The 16,019-nt window shown below is 47.5% G+C and overlaps 1 protein-coding gene across 2 annotated transcripts in view; it reads right to left on the reverse strand.

Moving 5' to 3' along the window:
- The window catches only part of GALNT15 (polypeptide N-acetylgalactosaminyltransferase 15), a 47,695-nt gene that overhangs the window by 8,606 nt on the left and 23,070 nt on the right, over positions 1–16,019 (reverse strand). For both annotated transcript variants that reach the window (XM_047876528.1, XM_047876530.1), the window contains exons 4-8: positions 8,960–9,127; positions 5,751–5,868; positions 3,791–3,985; positions 1,154–1,285; positions 665–769 (exon numbers count right to left, since the gene is read on the reverse strand). In XM_047876528.1, coding sequence (XP_047732484.1) covers positions 665–769; positions 1,154–1,285; positions 3,791–3,985; positions 5,751–5,868; positions 8,960–9,127 — 718 coding nt within the window. The remainder of the gene's footprint in view (positions 1–664; positions 770–1,153; positions 1,286–3,790; positions 3,986–5,750; positions 5,869–8,959; positions 9,128–16,019) is intronic.

Consider the following 16,019-nt stretch of genomic DNA (forward strand, 5'->3'; position numbering starts at 1 on the left):
GGGGTCCCCTTTCCTCCTCAGTGCTTCTGTGCCTACAGCGCCCACTTGGATGACCCATATTACCCCATCTCTGGTTCTAGCTGGCTGAGGATCTCTGGCTGGTCCAGATGTTTCAAGTGGTGCCCTGATAGAAATGTGTGTCAATTTCTTTGACCTCTGATTAGAGATTTTTAATTTAAATAGGGAGGTTTTCCACAAACTCTGGATTTCCAATGTCTTTTAAATTTGGGGGCTAATCTCATAATACTGGACCCACTTACAAAAGAGAAAACGTGTTGAGGCTGGGGGACGGGCATAGCTGTCCTTTCTGATGGGCACGTGCTCCTCAGGCATAGCAGCCTCCACCCAGCTCACTGTGCTCATCCCTGCCTGACCCTGGGGATATCTGAGTTTGCAACCCCTGGGTCAGTCACTCTCTGAGCCTCAGTTTCCTCATCTGTTAGATGAAAGCATTGGCTAGATAGTCTCTATTTGCTTCAGGCTCAGATGCTTGTATTCTCTGATGATGGCCCATGTCTGTGATTGTGCCTGGGGGCGGCGTGGGCAGAGCTGGGATGGGTCATTGTGGTGGGGGACATGGCACCACTGAAAGGAGGTGCCCCAAAGGGAAGTGAGGAGCATCCCAGGAAAAACCATTCTTAGGTCTTGCTCGGATGTTACCCACCTGTTGCTGCCGGCTGTCACTGCAAGGAGCTAGCATCATGGTGCAGCCCAGGATGTCCCCTTCTTCCTGGCAGTCAACACAGAAGCCAAGTCCGGTGTTGTGGAGCTGAAAGTGGACATCCATACAGAAGTGAACCCCGCCCTCCACTGTTAAGACACCCTCCATCAGGCGCTAGTCCTCCTCTCCTCCTTCCCTGCAGTGTAGCTCACGGTTCCAGGTTCAGGCCACAGAAATAAGCAAGGTCAAGCTAAAGCCTCTAATCCCAATGGACAGGAGGCAGGCCACATCTGTCATGATGAAAGGACCTGAAACAGGTTTTGGGGTAACCCAGTCACCTCCCTCAGGGCAGGCATGGAAGCCTCTGAGGCTCCCCTGACCTTGGGACTGTGTGGCCAGGGTCACGGAAAAACATCTGAGTATCCAGTTTCTGTATTGGGAGGCTGCCCATCCCCTCCCCTTCCTCCTCATCTTCCCGGGGGCATGCCTTGCCTTTCCAGAGAACCTGGGCCTGCACTCAGATGGGTAAAGCTCAGGGTAGATGTTGGCCAGAAACCAGTGGAACGTCCGACAACCCAGTCTCCTTTGCAGCTGCAGGCGTTCTGTGCAGTCTGGCTTCTCAGCCTGATGGAGGAGAAAGACACGGGCACTGAGGTGGGGGAAGGCCGACTGTTCACCACAATTCACACGTGGGGGAGGGACAGAGGTAGCTGGGAAGAAGCTGAAGGATTGGGACAGAGTGAGGGGACCAAGGCCACGGTTCCCTAGGGCCATAGCCAGGTGGGGAAAGTCATGTGTTAGGGGAAGAAGTTTAGAAGGGACAGAGTAGGATGGTCCTCCCTACAAAGAGCTGTGGAACCAGCAGTGTGGTTGTGAGAGCACTCCCTCCCCAATCCTTCACATCTTCAGTCTACGAAGACGATTATACCTGTGCTTTAAGGACTTTTTGTGGAAGCTGGCAAAATGGTGGGGCTTTGCACCTAGGCTGGTGTGCTACAGCACCATAATGAGCCATATGGAGGCAGGAACTGACCCAAAGGCAACTGAGATGAAATAAGCTAGGAAATTGTGGGGTGGGAGGGGGGCAAGACAAGTTTACTTTTCTTCCCCTCTAAGTGCCCAATTTCCTCCATTACCATTAATAAATCATTCCTTTGGGCTACTCTATCCCCTTTCCTTGAGATTCTCCTTTATAATACAATTGTCCTGGGACGGGTATCAGGTAAATCCTTAACACTCGAGTATAAATTTATACATTTGGCTATATTGATAAGATACAAGGAAACCTACCTATACATTTAGTATTAAATCCTGGATACCTTGAGGGAAGACAGAGGTGCTAAGGAGGGGTAGGAAGGACCAAAAATAAAAACAAAAAAGAGAGATCATATTTCCTGGGGTAAGGAGAGGAAAGGAGAGGGGGCTGGAACAAGAAGTCCATGTCAGAGTTCCAGTTTGATGGCCTTTAGTCTGGCAGTTAAACACTGGGCTAACAGGGTGAATGAAGTGATTCCACTTTTTCCTCTTTTACTCCTCAGATATAAATGGTCTGGATCTGCCATACTGACATGCTCTTGGTATGCTTCCCAGACAATGATCCCCTGAGCACCTGGTTCAGAAATGCCCACGGAACTTGTTAAAAATGCAGGTTCCTAGGCCCTATACCAGAGACTATGATTCAGTAGGTTGGGCCAGCAACCCTGGAATCTGCATTTTGACCATTTCTCCTGCTGAGTTTTATCCACAGAAAGTTTGGGAACAACTTCTCTAAGGGAGGGATGTCTTGTTTATTCAGCACACCTGCCTACCATTAAACCAAAGAGATCTATTACTTTTTAAGGAAATTAGTGTAAGTTTTTTATGGTTTCTTGGCTTTCTTCGTGTTCGTTTGAGACCTCACCAGTCATTCTGCAAGGCTGGACTTTGCTGCCAAAGCAGGAACATTCCTTCATGAATTTTCCATCACCTTCACCTTTCTCAGTGGTCAAACAAAGTGGCAAATCTCTCCAGCCTTTTGTTTGATCTCAAATGAGGGGCATATGCTGACAATGAACTTTCCCTTCTGTACGACCAAACTTGACAGGGGAAAAACGAGAATGTTAACTCCTCCAACAGTGAAACCTTGACCTTGTCTTTTGGGTGCCTATAATTTCTGTATCTCAAAATCCATGCGAGGGTTTGGATAGAAGGGTAGAAATTGTAGAACAAAATTAATTTTTAGCTACTTAAATTTAAACTAAGAGCACAAAGTTAACGTCTCCACCTTCAGGGAGGCAGTGATATTATTAAAATCTTAACATCGATGTCAGCCATAGGACATTTCCAAAACATGAATTAAGAGGAATGTTCCAAAAAAAAAAAAAAAAAAAAAAAGCCAGAAAAACAAATGTCTTCTCATTTACCAGTAGGAGGTGCCATTGTCCTTGTGAAAGTCATCAGATGACCAGATGACGGGGACATTTGTGGATCAGAGAATGGAGCACACCCAGCAGTGTGGGCAGGCTGGTGAGGGGCTCATGGGAGTTGTCCCAAGACCTTTGTGGGTCACGGAAATCTTATCTTCGGAGCCCCCACTCCCAGCCTAGCAAACAGTAACGGGAACCCACGTCTCAGGCTGAATAGTATTTATGTGCCAGTTCCACGAGAATTGGGCTACGTGGCAGTTGAAGATGTGCTGTTTGTGGACATTAACGAAACGTTTAAAATTTTAAATGTTTTGTGGCTTGTTTTGGATCTTTTATGTTTATATTTATACTTCTATTTGTTTCGCGTCTTGGATGATTCCACAGTTTGAGTGCTTTGCTCAGGAGGAAAGGGCGCTCTGAGACCCGTCACTGCTTATTCCCTGCCCAGTCTGCCCTCTGGCCCCACGATAAAGGATCGCAGCCCATAGATGTCCCACAGACCTCAGGGGGCTCCAGGCCAAGACCAGCCGTGACGCTGTGTGGAGATGCTTGGGACAGACAGGCAGCTCTGCCAGGGAGCCACTTGAGAGGGGAAACTTAAGGGAAGCACAAGCCGGAAGCTTTTGTTTTCCCCTCCGGGTTGGACAGAGAGGCACTCCTTGGCCCAGCCTCCTGCTGGCGGCCCGTGCCGGGCCCTGAGGCCCCTGCCAGGATCTCTCCTTACCTGGCTCAAGGAGAAGGCCTCTGGGCTGTGCCTGTAGAAGGTTTCTTTGAATGAGCCCAGCCAGGTCTCGGCGATGCGAACCTTGTTCCGCAGAGTGGCCTCCTGATCGCGGGGGGACTGGGCTTCCTGATTTTGATAGATGTGCCCCACCCGAGAACAGGGAAGGATTTCAACAGAGCCGCCACAGAGCCAGGCCTGCCATAAAAGGAGAAAATAAACATCTGAACACAACTCCAAGGACATGGAGTTAGGGATCCTGACGGGGGCTGGGAAAATGCGCAGGAAATCACGAACACAAAATGGTGAAGAGAACGATAGTCCTCGGGGTGCCTCAGAGTTTCCAGATCTGGGAGTTCTGGGCAGGCGAGTGACAGTGCGGGAAGAATGGGTGCAGTTGTCCCGGGACAGAACCAGTGGAGTAAGGGAGCCTCATCCATGCAATACCGGAACGGGCCCTTTCCCAAAAGCACATGGACACGTTTGGCACCTTGAGATATAGCTACGTGGATTAGCACCCCTGTTCCCCAAAGCTGCTTCCTCAGGGGAAAAGGGGTCCCTGGTGGTCAGAGAGTTTCTAAAAGCTTGTGAAGTCTCAAGTGGAGAGCAAAGCAAGTCTTCCTTGAACATAGTCTCTCCTTTAGGAGGGTTTTCACGGTTCTCCAGTAAAATTCATTTGAAAGGAAGCCTTTCATTTCATCCTGGGGATCAAGAGGAAAGCGAAAACATTTCTAGCAAAAGGCAGCATGTGGACTGAAACACACCAAAAACAGAGTTCCCAAACTGTGGGCCATGGTACCCCTGGGAGTGCCCCATCAACCTCAAAGGGCCATGCAGGATATTTTAAATGTTTGAGAAAAACACGGTGACATCTGTTGGGTGTTCTGCAAACTACAAGCTTGAGATAATTCATGATTTCCACATAAGATGGCTGCATTTTCGATAATGTACACCTTTACGGGGTTGGGTTTTCAGTGGTTGCTGTGATGAAAAAGCCAGTCTCGTGTTCAAATCGACATGGAACGGGAAATGAAGGTGATGGTGTCTGGTCTGATTCCAAGGCTTGAGAAGTTGTGCAGTGCCCAACACTAAAGTTAGGCACTACATTTTTAGCACAAATACTTATTTTTTGGAACTATAGTAGTTCCCCCTTATCCATGGGGGACATGTTTCAAGACCCCCAGCAGATGCCTGAAATCACGGATAGTTCTGGACCCTATATACACTATGTTTTTTCTTATACCATACATACATACATCCCCGTGATAAAGTTTAATTTATAAATTAAGCACAGTAAGAGATTAACAATAACTGATAATACAATAGAACAATATCATAATATACTGTAATAAAAGTTATGTGAATATAGTTTCTCTCTCTCTCAAAATATCATCTTATATTGTAGCCACTCTTCTTCATGTGCTGATGGGAGATAATAAAATGCCTACGTGATGAGATGGAGTAAGGGAATGACAAGGCATTGTGACCTAGGGTTAGGCTACTACCCGTCTGATGATACCTCAGAAGGAGGATCATCTGCTTCTGGACCAAGGTGGACCATGGGCAACTGAAACCGTGGACAAGGCAGGACCAGTGAGCTCAATGCACAGAACTGTTTGGCATTTGTTTTGGCCTATGGGTGCCATGAATAATGCCTGAGATGCCAAGGGTGCTGTGAACACAGAATGTATGGGAACCCCTGTGCTACAGTGTAGACGGCTGATATGATGCCCTTTCCTATGCACAGGTTGGATAGCTGGTTTCAAGAGGGAGGCTGGGGGCACAATCAAAATAGGGCATGAGAGACGTGGGAAGGGAAAGAAACACACTACATTTCATGACTCGATACATTGCCTACAGCCTTATCCCTGACCAGGGGCATTTCTGATGGCTGCGTCTCAGCTGGGACCTCACCTACTACTCCACAGAACCCATCTGGCTCCTCCCTTGGTCCAGGACATACCTTGAGAGACAGTTCGAGGTTTTCACCACCCCGCAGTGACATGAGAGGGTCATATGCACCAGTGTTTTGGAAGTAATGTCTGTCCATGGCCACAACACCACTGGGCACCACAGGGCTCCTAGGCAGAGAGAAGACAGGAACAGACTGCAGTTCAGAACCTCAAGTATATCGGGAAGTCTTACCATGTGGGAGCTCCAGTGGCCGAGAGAGTGGACTCTGGGCCCAGGTAGACCTCAGTGCTTTTAATTGCAAGACTGGAGCCAAGCAACCAGGTCAAAAATCCCAGTATTCTTTTTTTTTTTTTTTTTTTTTTTAAGATTCATTTGTTCTTGAGAGAGAGTGTGTGAGCAGGGGAGGTGCAGAGAGAGAGGCGGGGAGAGAAGATCTGAAGCAGGTTCTGTGCTGACAGCAGCAAGCCCAATGCGGGGCTCAAACTCACGAGCCGTGAGATCATGACCTGAGCTGAAATTGGACGCTCAACCACCTTAGCCACCCAGGTGCCCCTCAAAATTCCCGGTATTCTATGAGAAGAGAGCTATGGCTGCCTGGGTCCTTTTTACCCCATCCTCAGGTGCTGGTCCTAAAGGGAGGGGCACCGGGCTGCCCCTGAGGTTCCCCTACCCTCTGGTTTGAGCGCGTCTGGACAGACCGCTGGGAACACCTTGGTTAAGATAATACACCCTAAGACAGGCAGCACCAGGCCTGGACAAAGGGAAACAGTCAGGCTTTTTCTTCCCACATCCTGATTTGGGACTTGGGCAGATACCACAGGGAGGGTGGAGGCCGCTGGGGGCCAGGAGTGCCAACCCCCTGCCAGAAGCCATGGCCAGCAAAGTGCCTCTTGGTGAACAGTGATGCAGGACAGCTTGAGCCCGAGGTGGGGCACTCCTTCCCCACCGCTGCTGCCCCCGCAGTAGCCTGGAGCTCAAAATCAACTTCAGGGGGACAGAGAGAGGGGTACATGCCTGGATGTTAGACTTCAATATGATATCACTAAGCTGTGACTGAATTTGACTAATTTGCATGGAAGTTTTCTGCCGTTAGTGGAAAGAGAGGTTAAGATAGAAATTACCTAAGTCCAGTTATTAGAAAATAAAGACAGGGGCGCCTGGGTGGCGCGGTCGGTTAAGTGTCCGACTTCAGCCAGGTCACGATCTCGCGGTCCGTGAGTTCGAGCCCCGCGTCGGGCTCTGGGCTGATGGCTCAGAGCCTGGAGCCTGTTTCCGATTCTGTGTCTCCCTCTCTCTCTGCCCCTCCCCCATTCATGCTCTGTCTCTCTCTGTCCCAAAAATAAAAATAAACGTTGAAAAAAAAAAAAAAATTAAAAAAAAAAAAGAAAATAAAGACAGAATTTTTTGCATATCTAAGCTTGTGGCTTATCAAACTTCTGTTAGAGTTATATTCCTTTGGGCAGACTCTTGGAAGGCCTTCATTCCATGTCTCTGTACTAGACATTAAAAAAAAAATTTTTTTTTTCAACGTTTATTTATTTTTGGGACAGAGAGAGACAGAGCATGAACGGGGGAGGGGCAGAGAGAGAGAGGGAGACACAGAATCGGAAGCAGGCTCCAGGCTCTGAGCCATCAGCCCAGAGCCTGACGCGGGGCTCGAACTCATGGACCGTGAGATCGTGACCTGGCTGAAGTCGGACGCTCAACCGACTGCGCCACCCGGGCGCCCCTCTGTACTAGACATTCAGAAGCCACCTGGATAATTGGTTGGTGTTGGGCAATACACGACGAAAGTCGACCATGGCAGATGGAGGGCGACTGCCCGCGGGTAAACACCACATGATCCCTTGTCCCACGGGCCCTTCTTACAACGTGACATTGATATTGCTTCCCCCTGAGAGGTGGGGTCTAGTCTTCTTCCTTCCCATGAACCTGGATGGGCCTGCGATTATGTTGGAAGTGACCCTGGGTGACTTCTGAGGTTTGGTTATAGAACGGGATACATACTCTGAAACATTATACTGACTGAAAGAAGCCAGACACAAAAGGTCACATATCCTATGATTCCATTTATATGAAACATCCAGAACAGATCAATCCATAGAGACAGACGGTGGCTTGATGGTTGCCAGGCACTGGGGGGAGGAGAGGGTGGGAAACACCACTTAATAGGTATGGGATTTTACTGTAAAGTGATGGAGATGTTTTGGAACTAGATAGAGGTGGTGGTTGCACAACATTGTGAATGTGCTACCTGCTGCTGAATTGTTCATTTTTAAACGGCTCATTTGCGTTACGTGAAATTCACGGCAATAAATTGTTCTTTTAAAGGCGGAGAGGGATACAGCTTGTTTCACCTGGGCCTCTTGAGTGGGATACTTAGTCTTAGAACCCAGTGCCATGGTGTGGCCAGCCCCACGTGCAGTGACCTCAGGGAGAGAGCGGGGGAAGTTCCCACTGAGGTCCCAGCTGATAGCCAGCATGAACCTTCAGACATTCAAGGAGCCTCATGGGGATTCCAGCCCCACCCCCCACGGCCCCTTGAGCCATTTCCTGCCATTCTAGTCTAGTGCATGGTCCTGCTGAGGCCCCAGATACCACGGAGCAGAGACACCCAACCCTGATGCTTCCTTTCATAATTCATGACACACACAATCTGTGCGCTTAAAAAAACTGTTGTTGTTTTACAGCGAAGTTTGGGTGGTTTGTTACAGAACAGAAGACATCTAGAACATCTTCTTAAATAGAATAATTGTCCCAAACCCAAACACACCCAAAAACCAAAGCAAGCAAGCAACCACAAAATTTGACATATTTTGAGAGTTACGGTGTCTTAGCATTCACCTGGCTGAATTCTTCCTTTTTAGCAAGAAAGTACTTGAGGTCAGGGAAATTCCAGTGTTAGCTGGAGAGGTAGAGTTAGCTCAAGATCCCAGCTCGGGTTCTCTCACTGCCCCACACAGAGGCATCCACTGACGCTCCCAGGAGGAACTTAAGCTGGACCCCATTCCCATAAGAATATAACACTAATAACACCAAGTGTTGCGCTCGGCACTCTCTCCATGGTTTTCACGCAGGAACTCTTTTATTTAGCCTTCCCAACAACCCTTTTGCCCTCAATTCACTGATAAGGAAACTGAGGCACAGAGTAACTTGCTAGGAAACTGGTGGGGCTGGGATTAGATCCCAGGCAGTTTGGCTGCTGAGTCCACCCTGAGGAAGCAGAGGTATAAAGCAGGCTATGTGACAGAACCTCACCTGATTGGGCTGATGGGGGACCGGAGGGCCTTCCTGTCTCGCTCTGGCAAAGGCTCCCAGTGGAAATCCAGCTTCCAGTCCAACACCCCACGCTGCAGGTCCTTGGAAGGGTAATACTGCAAAGTCTTCCAGTCAATCACGTCTATGACTGGAGACACCACCCGGCTCCTGGAAAGCATTGTGGAATCAAATAAGGCATACAAACCATTCACTTGCTGGAGGTTAGAAAGCTGATCTACACTTGCACTGCCCAGTATGGGAGCCAGTGGTCACAATATGGTAGGGGTTGAGGTGTGGTGTAAGGGTCAAATACACACTGGATTTAGAAGACTTAGTATGAAAAAAAGATGTAAAAATCTCAGTAATTTTTCCATTCATCGCATGTTGAAATAATAACATTTTGGATATATTGGGTTTGCTAAAATGTATTATTAAAATTAACTTCATATGTTTCTGTTTTGTAATATGACTATTAGAAATGTTTAAATTATATACATGGCTCATTATATTTCTGTTAGTACTGTTCTAGAAAATATGTTTTTGCATGAGGAGCTGGGAGCTCATTTCATTAAATAGCATGCCTGCCTCTTTTTTTTATTTGAAAACATTTTTTTTAATGTTTATTTATTTTTGAAGGAGAGAGAGACAGAGTGTGAGTAGGGGAGGGGCAGAGAGAGAGAGAGAGAGACAGAATCTAAAGCAGGCTCCAGGCCCTGAGCTGTCAGCACAGAGCCTGACGCGGGGCTCGAATTCACAAACCACGAGACCGTGACCTGAGCCGAAGTTGGACACTCAACCGACAAAGCCACCCAGGCGCCCCCCTGCCTCTTTCTTTTTTCACAAACCTCTGTTGATAACACTGAAAGACAGGAGAATGGGGTTCTAGGCTCAGCTCTGCCACTAATGGGCTGTGTGATCTTGAGACAGCTGCCATACCTCTCTGGGCCTTGGTTTCCTCCTTTGTAAAGCGGGAGGTTGAACCATGTCCCACAAATACCTTTCTCAGCAGTAACACTCTAGGACTATGTCTATTGACTTCTTTTGGGGCCTTTTCCCCTTTGAAAAGTGTAGACTCCTCTTCAGAAAAATAATCATAGGCACATATCCAAAGTATTATGCATAATTTCAGAAGGTTCATGGGCCCCTGCTCTAGGGTCTGTTTCTTGTTCCTGTATCATACAACTTGATTGGCTTGAGGAATCAGGTTTGCCAAGCCCCAGACGTGTCCCTGATGTTAATGCAAGTGTATGTGGGCACACGGTGTCTACAAGCAAATGGCGGTCCTGCGTCTAGACTTATTTGCTTGTTCATTTACTGATGGCTGTTGGTGACGGTATTTTATCCTTTTGTGTGATTGTTGTTTGTTTTGTTCTGCTTGCAACAGCCTGGGATATGACCTCAGGGAGGGTAATGTGGGAAACTGGTACAGGTCAGAAGCTTTTTTTATCTCAAATATAATTTATTGCCAAGTTGGCTAACATACAGTGTATACAGAGTGCTGTTGCTTTTGGGGGTAGGTTCTGTGGTTCATCGCTTACATACAACTTCACATTGTAACTAGACAGGTGATCACTCAGGTGGCGTGCTGGGAGCTGATCTCCACCTAGCCAATATCTTAGTCTCATTGTTTTCTGTTTTGTCACAGGTTTTCTCTCATGGCTGTTACTTTTTTTTTTTTTTTTTTTAATTTGAGACAGAGAGAGCATGAGTGGGGAGAGGGCCAGAGGGAGAAAGAGAAAACCTTAAACAGGCTCCATGTTCAGCGTGGAAGCTGATGTGGGGCTTGATCTCATAACCTTGGGATCATACAAAATCAAGAGTCGCGTTCAACTGACTAAGTCACCCAGGTGCCCCCAATGGCTATCAGTTCTAAAATCTATGCCAGGATCAGTCCTGAACTCGGGGTGGCTGGGAGGTGCCACTCTAAGAGAAGAGAGATTCCTGGCAGGAGAGATGCCAGCCACGCTGTGTTTTACACTTCTATTGATGTCCACTTCCTTCCATCTGTTCCTTCCATCTTGGAGACGGCCAGGACTAGGGTAGCCCAGGCTACATGGAGAGGGCCAGGCTGGTCTTGGGACTCAATTATCTGTCCTCAAGTGACTGACGTTGGCATAACAAGTCATGGGGTTTATATTTAGAGCAAGGACTCTGATATGGTTTTCCTGCCCTTTTCACATTGTTGCTTCTGGAAGGGAAGGGAAACTTAATCCCTCTGGGTCTCCACTATTTCTGGCATCCTGAATTGACCAAAGAAAACTGAGAGGCAAGATCAAGGAAGAAAGGAGGACACCCAACCCCCCCCCCCCCCCCAAGTCCCCACTTACAGCGGAGTGAACTGAGCAGATGGAATGGATTTGGCTCCGGGCAAAGCATTTTGTGGAATTTCAGAATCGAGAGCCAGGGAAGCCGTGTGGCTGAATCCTGAAGAATCCCCTCAAATTTGTGCCATCTTAGTAATCATAACAGGACAGGAAAGGAAATTGCATCCGAGCATCCATACAACTTGCTGGTCCTAGATCTTTGAGCTGTGTCCTTCCTGACAAAGGTGTACATTACTTTTGACCAGAAAATGGGAACTCTGGAATTTATCGAATTTCTCTTTTTGCTCTGTCTTGCTGGAACCTCAGAGTCTATGCAAAGCTCGCTGTTAATAACTGTATCACCCCTCATATCCAACGCTACCTTTTCCTGTCTGAAATCTCCTTGTGCTTCTATCTTGACCAGACACTTAGGTGATTATTCACGAACCTCTCTAAGTGCATTTTGGGTAGAGATTAAGAGGATAGCAGCTGCCTGACCACGGCTGAATTAGGGAGTGACTGTAGTCTAGTGACTCAAAAATGGTGATTTAAAAAAACCCAAACAGTCTTATATTTAGCTTTGGGTTTTGCACCTACAGATGTGTCTGGTGTTCTTGGAATACGCTTAACGCAACATGGCAAAGCTGCCTTGTTTGACTTGGAAGGAGCTCAAAGTGTCTGCTTATGCCATCATTCTCTCTTTCAAATTGAGCTTTAACTCTCAGGCAAGTACAAGGCTGATTCTCTCGTAAGCCTCTCTAAGTTCCAGGTCAGGCGATTGGGTTTCACAAGACACACAGAGGTAGGAGAGCTATCAGCCAACACTGGTTGACTGTTGACTGTAATACATGAGGTCAGCTTAACTGGGGTTTCAACCTTACCAACCAAACCTAGTTTATTTATAAGCCCTAGTTTATCTCATCCTTCTGCATTATTCCTGTGCTTCAGTGTCCCTCTGGGTCTATGATGACTACAGTCATTTTGGAAGTTCACCCAGATTCTCAGTGTTGGGGAAATTATCAAGGCTCTAAATTCTCTCGCCCCAGAGCTCTTGCTTCTCAAGGGTGACCCCAGGACTGCTGCGGCTGGCTCTTTCAGACTCTGTCATGCTGAGGGGTGTGGACTAGGATGAGGGCTGGAGAATTTCCCAGGGGTGTGAGACCAAAAGGAGGCTGCTCCCTTTGTGGGCTGGAGGCATCTTGGGCCCCTGCTGCTCCTCAGCGTACACACACACACACACACACACCACTTTTCCACAGGATTCCTCAGACTGCTTTCCATCATTTAACCTCTTGCAGGGCAGAGCGGTTCTTGCTTCTCCCCACTGAGCAGGCCCAGCCCTGGCTAAGCACTAGGTGACCTTAAGAACTAGGTATCTCGGGGCGCCTGGGTGGCTCAGTCGGTTAAGCGTCCGACTTCAGCTCAGGTCATGATCTCACAGTCCATCAGTTCGAGCCCCGCGTCAGGCTCTGTGCTGACAGCTCGGAGCCTGGTGTCTGCTTCAGATTCTCTGTCTCCCTCTCTCTGACCCTCCTCCGTTCATGTTCTGTCTCTGTCTCAAAAATGAAAAAATATCAAAAAAAAATTTTTTTTTTAAATAATAATAATAAAAAAAGAACTAGGTGTCTCTAAGATAGAGGACCAGACCCAATTTAAGTGAAAAACAACTTAAACAACCTCTGGAGCCAACATCGCCCCTCAGGGGGTGTTGTCTTTGAGCACTTCACTAAGGACTGCCCCCTTCCCACTGGAAACCTTCATTTGTCTAGGGCCATGACTCTCACTCCATGGCTTGGGTACTAGAGCTGGCTGGCAGTTAGCACATGGCAGTTGACCGCTCCCCTTGATCTTCACCTTTGTTACTTTACATGGAAACCAACCACCAGTCAGCACCTTTAATTCTGCTTTACAAAAACTGCTCTTTGAGTAACTCCGTCTGGGGCTGCTATGTACAGTTATGTGGGCTGTGCACTGCCCAAACTTAGAGAATGCCTCAAATACTGACGTTGGAAATTTGCATACCTATTTCTAAAATTTCTGGCAGTTATCATTAAGGTATGTTGTTCTACAAAATGAATGTATTATGACACATGTTCTGAGAAATGGGAGTAAAGGGTAATGAAGAAAGGAATCCTTTTACCAGTTCATACAAAGTTGCCATATGGCTCTCCATAGACCTGTTCTGTGGGCAAGGACAGAGAACCAGGGCTAGGAACCAGGCCTTGAACCCTCTGACCAGGTTGATGAGGAAGTTATGGCTCTTTGAAATAGTTGATTTATGGCTTGTTACACTGCCACTCATCATCCCACTCCACCTTTTTAATGAAAGATCTTAAAGACCTTTTCTTACCTTCTGCACAGTGGGTCCTCACCTGGTGACAGAATGCCTCTTGCCATGAACCTCAGCTGGGGACCCTTTCCGCTCTCAAAGAGCAGCAGCTATTAGGAACTGTGCCCACTGGCTTCTATGGCTTTGCTTTACACGAGGTGAGTGGCCACAGGAGGCCAGAGGAACACTTGAGCAAAGTTGCCATGGGAGTAAAACAAACCTTAAAAGGGGACCCAGCTGCAGGTTTCAGAGTATCACTGTGTGCAGTGGAGAGAGATGAGAAATCAGACCCAAGAGAGGTAGCTTTTCTTTCAGACCCTCACCTGCAAAGGCCTTCAAGGTGAACACTAGGTCCCAGAGCAAATAGGGTGCACAGGAAGCTGTGAATGAGGTGTGGGGTCACAAAAAGATGGTCAAACCACAGAAGGGAGGGGACATGATGAGGAAGCCAAGCCAGAATGGGTCCGGGACCAGAGGCTCTGTGTGTGTGTGCATACGCACGTGTGCAAGAGAGAGAGAGAGAGAGAAACAGAGAGAAGGAGGGAGAATGAGAGAGAAGGAGAGGGGGAGAAGTTTGATAAAGAGAAGAAGGGAAGAGCCCAGGAAATTAAAATTTCATGGACCCACCTCTTCACTGTGGAAGGTTTCTCAGGGAGCCCCATTTTATTTCTAGCTGAGGACACTGAGGTATTGCCAAGTCTTCCTCACTCAGCCTAGAGTGAGAAATCTCCAGATCTGTGAAAATGGCACCAATGTGAGAAGCAGACATGAGGGGCTTGTTCTAATCAATGTTTTAACACGTGTCTCACAACCAGGGTGGGGGTGGGTATGACCAAATGTTACTCCCTGATCAGCTTCTCCGATTCGTTTTTTTTTTTTTAAATAGAGTTTATTTATTTATTTATTTATTTTGAGAGAGAGAGCAAGAAAAGGAGGGGGAGAGAGAGAGGGAGAGAGAGAGAATCCCAAGCAGACTCTGCACTGTCAGCACAGAGCCCGATATGGGGCTCGAACTCACACACCATGAGATCACAAACCAGAGTCAGACGCTTAACTGACTGAGTCATGCAGGTACCGCTCTCAATTCTTAAAATAATTCCTAGACAACAAAAAGAGCAGTGGACCCAGAGTTGGAACACCTGGCTCACCTGCAGAGTCTCTGTGTGCCCTTGCAGATCATTTCACCCCAGGGAGCCCCAACATCCCTCTCTGTGAAACGGGAGCAGAATTAGCCGCCTGAGACATCTCATGAGGAGGGCAGGTCAATGAAGAATTATACGAAAGCGATCTGTTAGGGTTATGCATACATATGGCTTAATAATATATGACCAGGCTCCTAAATGTCTGCATAAAAGAAAACAGCCCAGCTATTGAGTGTCGGTATGACCCTGAGGGGTCTCCTTGCCCTCCTAGGAACTCAGTTTTTTTCAGCAGTGCAATCCTGAGGTAGGACTAGATGGTCTTACAGGTCCCTCTGAAAGCCATCTGTCTATGATATAGGGATGGGAATTAGACAGGGAATAGGCAGGACCAACTTTAGGTCCTGCTCCAAAGATACACAGTCCTTGTGATTTTGAGAGGAGAATCCAAGACGGCAGAGTTGCAGGGTTCGCGTGTTTGCTTGCCTTGGTCTTGGTGCTGGATTTATGCACGTTTCCTTTTCTTCTGAGATAATAGCCAGGGATGGGCAGTAATCTGCATCATGGTCCTGCATAATTAATCCTTCTTGATTTCACTTGAGCTCTGATGGTTCTTTATTAAAAAGGAATTGCTGGACTATTAACAATTTGCATTGTGCTGCTTGAAAGCTTCTCCGTCTAGTGGAATATGCTAATTCCTCTACCTCCTCGTCCAGTAATGACTTTTTTTTATATGTGGTCATCCCCAACTTCAAAGGAGACAGCGAACATTTACCAGGGGAAGGAATGCAAGAATAGAAGTCATAAGGCTTGGCTCTAGCATCAGCCCTGTCTGGCGGGGCATCATCAGAAGCAATCATTTGTTGAACCCCTACTGTGTAATAGGCCTCTGCAAACCCCACGGGCTGGTCCAAGGTGGGCTAGCCACCAGGTTTTGCTTTTCCTTAGTGGGATATTCAGGTTGAAGAAAATGGTCGACAAGACATGTTCAGAAACTGTATAAGGAGAGCAGGAAGTAGGGGAGTAAATGACAGTAAGATGGGGAAAGAAGAATGGAAAAATGGTCGCTGTTCTCCAGGCCCCAGTCTTTGTGTCTAGAAGGCAGAAAACAAGGCAGATGGACTGGAGAACCTCTAACTTCCCTTCCAACGTTACCTCCCTGTGCTTTTGAAAAGGCTCAAACTCAAACATCACAAAAAAACCAATGACACATGCTGCTCTGTAATGGTGGAGGAGACTTGGGGACTTTTTCAGTGGTGGATAGATGTTCTGTGAGTGGCTGAGGCTGC

This window comes from Prionailurus viverrinus, chromosome C2 (assembly GCF_022837055.1).
Source record: "Prionailurus viverrinus isolate Anna chromosome C2, UM_Priviv_1.0, whole genome shotgun sequence".
Lineage (NCBI taxonomy): Eukaryota > Metazoa > Chordata > Mammalia > Carnivora > Felidae > Prionailurus > Prionailurus viverrinus.